Here is an 11,192-nt window from a genome sequence, read left to right on the forward strand (position 1 = left end):
GGGGGATGAGTGGCCCGACCTGGTGCAGCATAGTCGACTGACCCGTTCGGGTGTATAAGGTTGCCCGTACCATTGGAACCGGTGGCCTCTAGAAAAAGGCGTCCAAACGGCTCTCAACGGTCCCATCTGATTATATCGGGTGTCCTACAGGTGTTCTCCCCTGACGACACTCTCTAGCCCTGTATTATACGCGAGCGTGTGGCAGACCTTGAGTGATCTCACATCATGGAATGTCTACAGCACGAAGATATTGCCATAACGGGTGTAGACCACACTGCAGATATTCAGACGTCCCAGGCAGCCAACTGGGCGTAGAAAGTATAAATGTGATTTATACAGTTCATATGGACATCGGGCCACTGTCCCAGCCCCGGAAATATGCCAGGAATCGCGGGCATATGAGCCTTGAGTTAACAATTACATTGGTTCACCAATGAATCCAGAGTCATCGCAATGAAATAAACTTTCTTTTCCTGTTCTTTGTCCTTCTCCAGAGCATTCTACTGCTGGTCGTTGACGGAGGCAGGGTGTCACGTTTTGCCAAAAAGGGGGGCCGATGAGGCAGCAGTTCCACGAACGAGCGGGTTGGTGACGAGGGTTCAGGGGGTACAATGCACATTAATGATCATTATTTGTCTATAGGAGTTCAACTGGCTGTCGTATTCAGTATATGGGAAAATTCACCGCCTAATTAGTATCACAGGGTCAACTGTATTAATACAGCTGCAGAAGATGCCATTTCTCACACCTCAGTCCAGTGTATTCACTAACGATGGACGAAAATACGAGAGGAGCGAGAAAACACGGGTCCAGCGTAAGTCAAACTGGCCAATTTGTAGTGGGCTGCAGGCAGCAGTAAAAGCGTTCATTATGTTGAGTATTACATGCCCACGGCGTGTGGGATCACCGCCCATGTCAGGAGAGCGAAGATAGAGAGACCGAGGGAAAACGTAGATAGTAATATAATATTCTATGATACAACAGCGCTCGACCCCAATGACCCGAGCAGGAGAAGCGAAGCGAAAAGGGCGGGTGCCTGTCCACCCGAGATATTGAAGCAAATGGTCGTTTGCGCTTCGTCGTCGTGTGCTCATAATTATGTGTAGCCCAATCTAACCAGGTGACTGATGCTTCCATTCAGAACGGAGGAATGATCTATAAACCTTGCAACTAAGACCTCTTGAACTCCAAAGCAATGGGCTTCGCCATCGTCGAAAGTGAACCGGCCATCAAGGATGATACGCCAGGGCAGCAGTAGTGCAGCAGTAAGCCTGACACAGAAACGTCTCGTCCACATGCCAGCGCGTTTGATTAGGTAGTTATCACCGCATATCAGAAGAGAAGATGGAGCTCTTGCTTCGAGGATGATGCCCCTTCACAAACGGTGCTTTGCGAGCTTCCTTCTCGGTGACTTCCTCCAGCGTCGTTGTCGGGCCACTGCAACATTTCCCTTGTATCTCGACAACAGCAGCAGAAAAATAAGCCATGTCCGCAAGCTCGCGGGCCTCCTCTCGCCTCCGAATCACCTCGTGCACCGGAAAATGGGTGGGCACCAAAGAGATCAGTTCCGTGACCAGATCCAGCAGGGCCTCGTTGCTCTTCCGCAGCTCTTGCACAGCCGCTGCCGCCGCCGCCTCGCTCACACTACTGGTACTACTGGCCGTCGATCGTGGTGGTAGTGGGCGGGCGGCAGTCTCGGTATGCGGTGACAACGGTGGTACAATCGGGCAAGCGGCCTTGGGATGGTCATCATCATTACCGCGATCTGAGCCGTCGTGGCGCCCTTCCGAGATGGATGGGAGAGACGGCGAGCGCAGCCGGCCGCGGCGGCGGCGCCTGGTAGCTAGGCTGCTGCTGCTTTTCGCAGATTGACGGGGCTGTTGCTGTAGACGCTGCTGGGATATGTCGCGGATGTGGACGATGCTGCCGCCTGCGTCCTTTTTGCTATTATCATTCCTTTTATGACCGGGTTTCCAGTCAGGGATTTCTTTCTCCGTCCTGCGAGCCTTGGAGTTCGCGGAGGGTCTGGAGTTGACAGCCACGTGCCGGGAGTCCATGACGCTGTTAATAATGATCTGTTCTGTCGATATGTCTCAATAGTTATAAATGGTGTGCGTGAAGGAGGGGTCGATGGTCGTGGGGATTGGTTGAGGAGGATCGCTCGAGGAAGGCCATGGTGGGAGGATGGACACAGTTAAAATGAAGGGACGAAAAACCCCGAAAGAGGACAGGCAGAATGCAGCCAAGGCCTGAGTCGCTTGGCCGTTTGACTTCGGGTGCTTTTTTTCTGCTTGTTGCTTGCGTCGTTGCGTGATCTCGTCTCGTGTTTCAAGGTACGAATCAGTAGTCAGTCAATGAACAGACGGAGCGGGCGCGCGCATCTACTGTACATCATCCGCTAATGAGGGAGGCTTAGATCATCGGAACTTCTTATTCGGTGTGTATTTGTCTCTACCAACGGCTATTCTTACACGCAGGGGGGTGTGACCTCCCGTTCGCTGTCCAAATACCAGACGTATCAAGGTCCCCCGATGACAAGAACATCAAGAAGCACAGCCAAGTCCTTGGCGACACTGTGCCATGTGCCAGGTGCCATGTAAATAGCAACAGAGTTCCCTTATGGTGTTTCGCTGTCTATAAATAGGCAAAACAAGGCTCTCCAATCAATCATCCATCCAAGGGTCAACCTGGAAAGTCCCTCTCAACAATGACCATCCCAAATGTCATCGGCCCGTAGTGCCTTCGCTTCAGATCAGATCCACTCGATTCCGAACAGCGAGCGAGAAGGCGAGGACAGCGAGTGAGGAACCAGAGTCATAGAAGAGTCAATCGGGTCCTCATCCGCCTCCTCCTCCTTCACCTTCTCGCTGTCATCCGTCTCCGTCTCCATCACCAAATCCACAATGTCGCCCTCCGTCTCCGGCATCAAATCCACCATATCCTCCTCCGTGATAGCAGCAGGGGCATAGTCGGAGGCGAGGCTGTTCGCGTGATCCATGAGGCGCTCGTTCGTCTCGTAGGCGGCCTCGAGGGCGGCCTCAAGTCCGGCGGCGTGGGCGGCCTGCTCCCACAGCGCGTCGCGCTCCTTCTGGGCCTCGGCAAGGTAGAACTTGGTGTTCTCGTGCTGGGCGCGGTGCGAATCGTGCTCGGTCTGCAGGGCCTCGAGGCGGGCCTGCGTCTCGGCTATGACGCGGTCGTGGGCCTTGTCGCGGATTCGCTGCTGGCGGTCGTAGTAGTACTTCATGGCCGAGAATCGCTTCTTCTGGAAGTCGATGGCCGACTCCAGGTCGGCGGCATCGAGGCGGTGGATTCGCAGCTCCTCCCTGTGGAAGTCGACGCTCTTGAGGAGCGGGGCCTGCCGCTCCTCGAGGTCCTCGACCTTGGCTTCGAGGATGGTGTTCTGCTGGAGGAGATTGAGGTTCTCGCCAATCTTGTTCTTGCAGTAGCTGCTGAAGGTAGTGCTATCGTCGGCGTAGCGGGTGAACAAAGCAGTGAGGTGCTCCTTGAGGACAATCGGGTCATTGATGGTATCATCGGCAAGAATCTGGGATGCGGTGTCGATGATATCCTGGCGGGAGCGCAGCCAGAAGATGAACATATCTGTTATATGTATTTGTATGCGGAGTTGAGAAATAAATCGATGTGCAGGCAGGAATTTGACTCACTGTCCCTCTTGCCATCGGCATGGCATTGCTCCAGGTCCTTCAGAGCGCGGGCGCTTGCATCAACCTTGTTCTGGATGGCTGACATGATGAAGGAACGATGTGTGAAGGTACGATGCAAATGCTCCTTCTTAGTGTCCCAAAAAAGCAACTGGAAGATTTTCCAAGAAGGAAAAAGAGACTTGTTTTCGTTGCACAATTGACTACAGTCGTCGTTTCCTTGATGAATTTTCAGCAGGTGGGATAGATGGCCATTCGTTGTTGTGATGTGGAAGATGAGTTGGTGGGCTCGCCGAGAACAGGGTGGTTTGAAACGAATTTGTAGTGGTGAAGCAGCTCCATCAGAGGTAGGTAAATTGAATAGAAGGCCATGACCCCAACCATTCAGCGGCCAGTACACAGGTAGGCTGCACCTAACCAAGGCAGTAGCTGAGTGACCAGAAGATTCACAGCAAGTATCGGTAGCCGAGTTCACGTGAGGATCACAAGTAATGTCACGGATAAGTTATCGATTCCAGTACGACTCTTAAGCCGGAGGAGTCAAAACCAACTGCTAATAAACCATGAAGCAATCCCCTTAACACCCGATAATTCGGCCAGAACGCTCCGTCTCCTTCTCCTTCAAGCGCGCCTCCAACCCCCTTGTTTCTTCCTTGAGCCGGTCGAGCTGCTCCGTAGCCTCCTCCATCGCGATCTACTGCTTGCGGTACATCTTCATCGCCTGCTCGACAATCACCTGGGCCCGCTCGACCTGATCATGAGCCTCCTGCAGAGCCGCCTGGGCCGTCTCCCCCACGAACGCAAATGTGTCGAGCATTAAGGACAGGAATATTTGGATGGAAGCTACAGCTGATTCACTATTCTCATATTCCACACCATTAAGCAGCCTCGGAATGCAGGAAGAGCTGGTTGGAACCAACAACCGATCCATACTCTAGATATCGTATACATCACTAAGTAGACAGCAACGGAATCAACACCTGGTAGAGTGGACAAAGGAGGTTGAATGGGGTAACCTGCTGGAAGGAATCAAGGACTGAATTATTCACAAATCGTGTGGAATAACACCTGGTAGTATCGACGAAGTAAGCTGGACGAAACCAACGACTGAATTATCCACAGTTTAGATGGACAAACAAGTACCTGACTACATGACTGCCATCCAAATCAAGTATGTTGTCCCAAATCGACCACAGACGTTCGTTGGTGTCTGCCATTGATTCGATATACTCGCTCAAAATGGTTGATCCTAGTCACGCCAAATTAACAGCCCCTTGGCATACAATCCAGATATGATACCAATCTTCCTGTCCAAGTCCCGGATCGCGGTGCAGCTCGTAGGATACTCCGTCCCGACGTATAGATGCCTGACGCCTTCGGCCTGCGTCCACTGCGAGACCCAGGACCCTGCCTTTCCCCTTTTCGCAAAACTCCTGAACCGAAGGCTCGGCCTTGGCGTACTCTTCGGGCGAGTTGCAGATGTGCCGCGCCGCTGCGAATTTGCTCAGGCTGGGCGCATTGGGGTGACCGGCAATTACGATGGCACCGTCGGAAGACTTGGAGAGATTATCCGGCAGGAACGGCAACTGGATGCTGGAGCGAGGGCGCAACGTAGGGTGTCGCGGAGACGAACCGCCGGCAGGAGGAGGCGTGACGTCGTACAGCCTAAGGGAGGCGCTGTTGGTCGAGGCCACTACCAGTGTCGTGTCATTAACGAGCTCGATGCCGTTGGGGAAGGGTAGGCGCGCAACCACTTCCGCATCGACGGCCTTGGTCGGGCCGTCGAGCATTGGTGACATGTCGACGTGAACGAGCGTGCCGGTCGGGAAGCCCGTGTATGTTTCCAGCTTACTGAGTACCGGGTGATCTTTGGCAATAAAGTGGTGATCATTGCTGACGTAGAACTCATGACTGTTGAGAAGCAGGATGGAATTGGGTGCCCGGATGAGAGGATGCTGGATCGAATGAGCATGGCGTAGGGTGTGAGATTCGAAGTCGAGATGGAAGACATCCACCCTCGATCCATCACGGCGGTGATTGGCGATGAAGAGCGACGAAGTATCTTCATCGAATGCGAGCCCCAGCGTATGCAAGTCCTCGCCGGGAGCATAGCCAACTATTTGCAGCTGAGTCAGGGCCTCGTCATCTGGCAGCTTGTAGTCATAGACATAGAGTTCGGCACTGGGCACAGGCCCCGGCAAGAAGATGCCCATGACGGTGTTCCATCGTTCGCGACCGGCATCGCAGCCGACTATAGCGACACCCTTACTCTCAATGTGTATGATATCTTCGCAGCTGCGAAGCTTCTCAGAAAACTTGACCTCGTAGGAGCCACTGCCGATGTTGTTGATGTGCCTCAGCCTGTCAGGAGTGTTGCTGTAGAACGTCTGAATGAGCGGCACCCGCGGGTATATGAAAGCCGAGAGGGCTGCCACCAGCACCAGCAACTACATGTTAAATCAGCAAATATCCATGTCTTCGCGCAAGGAAAGGATACGAACCCACGTCGACCGTGAAGTCATCTTTGATCTCGAATAAACAGCAGAGGTACCGCTTTTAGGCCCGTAGGAGTTATGCCAAAATGAATGTCGTCTTTCAAAAATGCTTACCCAAAGGAAAAGAGGAGGTTGCTTCATCTGAAACCCGGGAAGAAGCAAACGGGTCATGTTCAATTTCGCGACACAACCCCACCTACACGGGCTTACTGATCCCCTAGAACTGAGCAAATTTAGTGGCGCACCCGCCGGACGATTCGGCATTAGTAGCGTCCAAGGGCTTCGGCCGTATGCTAATGGGTCCAATCGTGAATGGCTTCAGAGATCGGGGGTTACATTGCAGCTTGGGGCCTTTGATACACTGTCTATTTAATTCATGACAACCCTTCAGCCACTATTTTGAGACATCTAACGTCTTCATGTACTCTCAACGTTATCTGAACAGCCTGCTGCAATCTCTGGTAACACCCAATTGCTAGTGTGCTTACCAGCAGCTCAGGCAGCACAGCGGGGTAACCTCCAGCTTGGCACCCCTGTAAAAGCAACTGCTGCCAGGCCGCCTGCCCACCAAGTGCCAAATGCAGCTTCTAGTTACAGCAAAACATCTCCGACGAAAGAAAAGTAAGCATGTACGTGTTTTGCGAAATCGGCAGGCAGGTCACATCAAGCCTCCATGCACCACTTCGCTCAGCACCAAAGGAAGCCTGCGGCTTGGCCACAAACCAATACAGGAAGTCATGTTCATGCTCCTACTGACTGGCTCCAGAGGCGTTGAGCGACCATTGCCTACATGCCAACTCTCACCCCTCACCCCTTTTCTTAGGGGGCCTGGTACGTCATCTGTAGCTCGCCCAAGACAATCACGTCCATCTAAAAGTCTACAGCCACTGGCGACACTTCACCAGATATCATGCAATGGCATCGTCATCTCCGTCTTCTAGGGGCCTCTGCTTGAAAGGGAGACGTTATTACTTACTGTCGTCTGGGTGCTTGCAGTGTCATAAGCAAGATAGGCCTGGCTGGCTCCTGCCACAGCTGCATGAAGGTCAGCTGGTAACTGCATGTACTACTCACCCCGGGCCCGATTCTGAGGAATGCATGTTTATCACTCGTGCATAGTTCGTTTCCTCGAAGGAAGGTGTCTTCGTTCTTGCGGTCCTTCTGTAGAGTGGCCCTCGGAAAGAGCCAGTGGCGTCACATCTGCCAACTATGTGGCAGCCAGTGATATGATGACGGGATTACATGCAAGCTACACAAGCAAGTAGGCAGCATTGAGACAGCTTGAACATCACAATATTCTCTTCTCCCATCATATTCTAAAAGCACTCTTACCAAACCCGCGGGACCTCAAGCAGTCCAAAATGGTATACAAATACGCAAACTTGTCCTTGGACCTCTCCTTGTACGGCAGCCACCCCGACCAAGAGGACATATTCTGCAAAGCCCTCCTCGAGGGCCTTCCACGCAACCCCATGCCTTACGACGCCGCGGGTCAGTTCACCACTTGGGTGATACGCGAGTCCACGCGTAGGTTGGAGCAGATTCGTATCCAGCCGGCATTCTTCCCAATGGCCGGCACCACCGTGCAACGCACAACCGCGCCCGATGCGAGCGGGCTCATCAAGCGCTTCTTTCAGGGCTTCGCGCGCCTCTGTGCCTGTTTCCCGCCAGGCACCACAGGACAGAGCAAGTTGGGGGAATTTATCAAGTGCTTGACGCGGCTCAAGCAAGAGGCCCCGGATTCCTTTCCCGATCCTTTCGACTTGAGCAAAGTGACCATGCTGAAGCTCTGGCGCCCTGGGGTGATTGACCCAGAACCGTTCCGCGTTTACCATGCAGGTATGTTGTCGGCAGCTGGGTGCTCCGTGAGGAAGTAGAGACGTATAAGGGAATTAACAACTAACACCTGTTGTCTCTCATAGAACTCCAGAGCGCCGGTGCCAGAACCGGCATGAATAGATGCTGGAGCGAAGCCGGACTCCGTTGGCGGAACTACCAGTCAACACTTGCACTCATCACCAAATTGGGCTTGCCCGACTGTTCATTCCTCAGCGGGCTGCGAGACATCTTGCCCCAGCGGGGCAAGGCGGCGAAGTGTCCGACCCCGAAGGTGATGTGCGGTTTAGGGCCCGCTGATATAGGGGGAAGGCTCTGTGCCGCGACGCAGTGGATCACGGGACACAATATGTTTACCTGGGTCTACGACCGTTGCATGGAGAAGGAGAAGACAGACGCAGGGAACCCCCAGGATATATGGAGCAAGGAGAACTAGGAGACTTGGAAGGTGCAGCTGGATTTCTACAGTAGCGATGATCGGGTGGAGAAGGAGGCTCGATCCTCGGCTGAATATGCCCTGTCGCTGATGAAGTGGGCTGATGAGCATCCTGGGAACTGGAATGAAGGAGGGCCGTATTACCTCCTCCCACTTAACCAGGGCGATGACTATTGACTTTAGTATCACCGGAACAACAGATACCCAGTCTTAGCGAATACTGAATACAGCCAATACTTGACACTCGTGAATCCTGATGATACAACCCATGTTCATGTCAGCTACGTAGGAGTAAGCAGACACATTTCAACTGACACCTGGTAACTATATCATCAAAGCAGGTTACCAAGCGATATTAATCAAAACAGACTTCACAATGCATTGTTCCCAGCAGAACGGGTGCCTGAATGGGCGTTGTTCCAGACCAACTTCCTTACTTGTACCCGGGAATCTTGCCTGAGCCCCGGCGGAGCTACCGCCCTCAAAAGAGCTCTACCGAGCGAGCATTCGACTCCGTCTCCGCCGCTTTCCTGCGCCAGCTACTATACGGCTGATGCTGAGGTGTGTGACAGGAACCCCATGCATTGCCGAAAACCATCACGGGAAGCCGAACTATGTTCCTTGGGCCTTCGGTATCTGTCGTCCCTCCAGCCCTCACTGGCGGAGATCAGATTTGTCGGACACGCCCGCCGGGATCCCGTTTTGGGACAACCCGCGTGCCACTTACAATGCTCCTGAGAGAATCGCGTCCACCGGGTGAATGAAGGGGCCCCACTACGAGGCGCCGAATGATGCATCCCTTATGGGGTTCTGAGTCAAAAGGGGGGGGCGCACGACATGGAGAAGCGCGGGGTAATGCGGAGATAGTTCCGTGGAAGCGTCACCAAGCACAAATGCGACAGGGGAGAATAAGACAACAGTTGAGATACTCACATCGGGAATGTTATTATTTAACACCCCCTCCCCCCCGATTTGAAAACCGCCGAATGAGCTCGAAAGTTACTGAATCGTAAGGATAAACTGGCCAGACACGACATCGACGAGTGATCATTTTTGTAACACCTGACCCCCACCAATAGAACCATGCGTGCCCTGCGCTACCACGGCCCCGGCGACCTCCGCGTCGAGCACGACCAGCCCGAGCCCGAATGCCTCCCGCACCAGGTCAAAGTGCGCCCGGCCTGGTGCGGCATCTGCGGCTCGGACCTGCACGCGTACCTGTCCGACAAGGTGATCCCGCTGCGCGACGTGCCGCACCCGCTCACGGGCGAGGTCTGGCCCATCACCCTCGGCCACGAGTTCTCGGGCGACGTCGTCGCGGTGGGCGCGGACGTCGCGAGGGATCCGGACGGGGTCAGGGTCGGGGACCGGGTGGCGTGCCAGCCGACGATCTGCTGCAGTCGGTGTCCGTCTTGCAGGGAGGGGGCGGTCAATTGTTGTGACTCGTTGGGGTTTATTGGGTTGATGGGTGGGGGAGGGGGTTGTCGGATTTTATTTGCGTTGATGCGCAGTTTGCGCATAAGCTACCGGACTCGATATCTTACGAGATTGGCGGTAAGTGGAAGTTAGGCCCAACTAAATCCGATCTTGACGATCTCGAGGAGAGTTGATGGAGCAACGCACACCCGGTTTTATCTGCTGACAAAGATATCACATCACGTCTATCTAGCCTTAGCCGAGCCCCTCTCAGTAGCCTGGCACGCCGTGGCCCAAGCCGTCGTCCAGCCCGGCGACGACGTCCTGGTGATGGGCGCGGGCCCCATCGGCCTCGCCGTGATCCAGTGCCTGCGGGCGCAGCAGTTCGGCGGCCAGATCGTCGTGGTGGAGCTGTCGAGCAAGCGCAAGGAGTTTGCACGACGGTGCGGCGCGACGACGGTGCTGGACCCGCAGGACGACGACGTGGTCGCGAGGTGCAGGAGCCTCTGCGGCGGCGGACAGGGGCCCGCGGTCGCGCTCGAGTGCGCGGGCGTCGCGGCCAGTATCAATGCGGCTTGTCGCGCGGTCCGGACCAAGGGGCTGGTCGTGAATGTCGCGCTGTGGGAGGAGCCGGTGCCTATCGATATGATGGCGCTGCTGTTTGGGGAGAAGCGACTTGCGTCAGGTGAGAAAGTCGTCCCCCGGGATAGGAGAAGAGCATTCAATGAATGCCCGCGGAAGTTTACACATCACTGACTATTGTATGTTGTCATATTTAGCCGTAAGTCTTACGGCATCCGACTTTCGAGCAGTCATCGCTGCGCTGGAGAGCGGGCGGCTCCAGGTGGAGGGGATGATCACGCACAGGATCAAGATGGACGAGGTGGTCGACAAGGGCTTCGAGGCCTTGATGAAGGAGAAGGACACCACCATCAAAGTACTCGTCGATGTCAGAGTATGACATGACGTAGAAAGAAGCTGAATGCAGGAACGATCGACCTCATACCATATTAGCCTGCGGCCGCTGAGCTGAGCTTAGCTGAGATGGTGATGACGCCCATTTGGGTGTAACGGCATAGACAGCATGCGGGCAATGTTGCCTTCATGATGGAAAGAACCTCATTGGATGCGAGATCGCCTCGAGGGATTCTATGCTAAATCTGTCAGCTGTCGATGCTAGCTCGGAACCGACGGATGATCTTGTCGATCTTTGAATTGGGGTGAGAAAGGGGTGCGGGCTATGCTGAGAAAGAATTTGGCGGGGGTAAGCGCATGTGTATGTGTTTTAAACAGAAAACAGTATGACAGCAAGTGACAGCCAAGAAGGTTCCAAGTTCTTGGGCCCGG

General features: G+C 54.2%; 5 protein-coding genes across 5 annotated transcripts; 2 read left to right on the forward strand and 3 right to left on the reverse strand.

The window, feature by feature from the left end:
• Nucleotides 1-1,322: 1,322 nt before the first annotated feature.
• PG986_010483 (uncharacterized protein) lies at nt 1,323-2,057 on the reverse strand (the record flags this gene model as incomplete). Its single annotated transcript, XM_066846705.1, has 1 exon — nt 1,323-2,057. One exon carries the CDS (start codon nt 2,055-2,057, stop codon nt 1,323-1,325), a length of 735 nt encoding a protein of 244 aa, XP_066696196.1.
• Nucleotides 2,058-2,752: 695 nt separating this feature from the next.
• PG986_010484 (uncharacterized protein) lies at nt 2,753-3,750 on the reverse strand (the record flags this gene model as incomplete). The annotated part of the gene is made up of 2 exons (XM_066846706.1): nt 2,753-3,600; nt 3,666-3,750. The coding sequence occupies 2 exons, from the start codon at nt 3,748-3,750 to the stop codon at nt 2,753-2,755; spliced, it is 933 nt and encodes a 310-aa protein (XP_066696197.1).
• A 1,165-nt stretch (nt 3,751-4,915) lies between these two features.
• On the reverse strand, nt 4,916-6,184 carry PG986_010485 (uncharacterized protein; the record flags this gene model as incomplete). Its single annotated transcript, XM_066846707.1, has 2 exons — nt 4,916-6,109; nt 6,164-6,184. The coding sequence occupies 2 exons, from the start codon at nt 6,182-6,184 to the stop codon at nt 4,916-4,918; spliced, it is 1,215 nt and encodes a 404-aa protein (XP_066696198.1).
• Nucleotides 6,185-7,518: 1,334 nt separating this feature from the next.
• Nucleotides 7,519-8,429, forward strand: PG986_010486 (uncharacterized protein; the record flags this gene model as incomplete). The annotated part of the gene is made up of 2 exons (XM_066846708.1): nt 7,519-7,996; nt 8,080-8,429. The coding sequence occupies 2 exons, from the start codon at nt 7,519-7,521 to the stop codon at nt 8,427-8,429; spliced, it is 828 nt and encodes a 275-aa protein (XP_066696199.1).
• A 1,083-nt stretch (nt 8,430-9,512) lies between these two features.
• Nucleotides 9,513-10,806, forward strand: PG986_010487 (uncharacterized protein; the record flags this gene model as incomplete). The annotated part of the gene is made up of 3 exons (XM_066846709.1): nt 9,513-9,983; nt 10,110-10,530; nt 10,625-10,806. 3 exons carry the CDS (start codon nt 9,513-9,515, stop codon nt 10,804-10,806), a joined length of 1,074 nt encoding a protein of 357 aa, XP_066696200.1.
• Between the last annotated feature and the right edge of the window lie 386 nt (nt 10,807-11,192).

This window comes from Apiospora aurea (assembly GCF_038362705.1).
Source record: "Apiospora aurea strain CBS 24483 chromosome Unknown utg000007l_segment0_segment0, whole genome shotgun sequence".
Taxonomy (NCBI): Eukaryota; Fungi; Ascomycota; class Sordariomycetes; order Amphisphaeriales; family Apiosporaceae; genus Apiospora; species Apiospora aurea.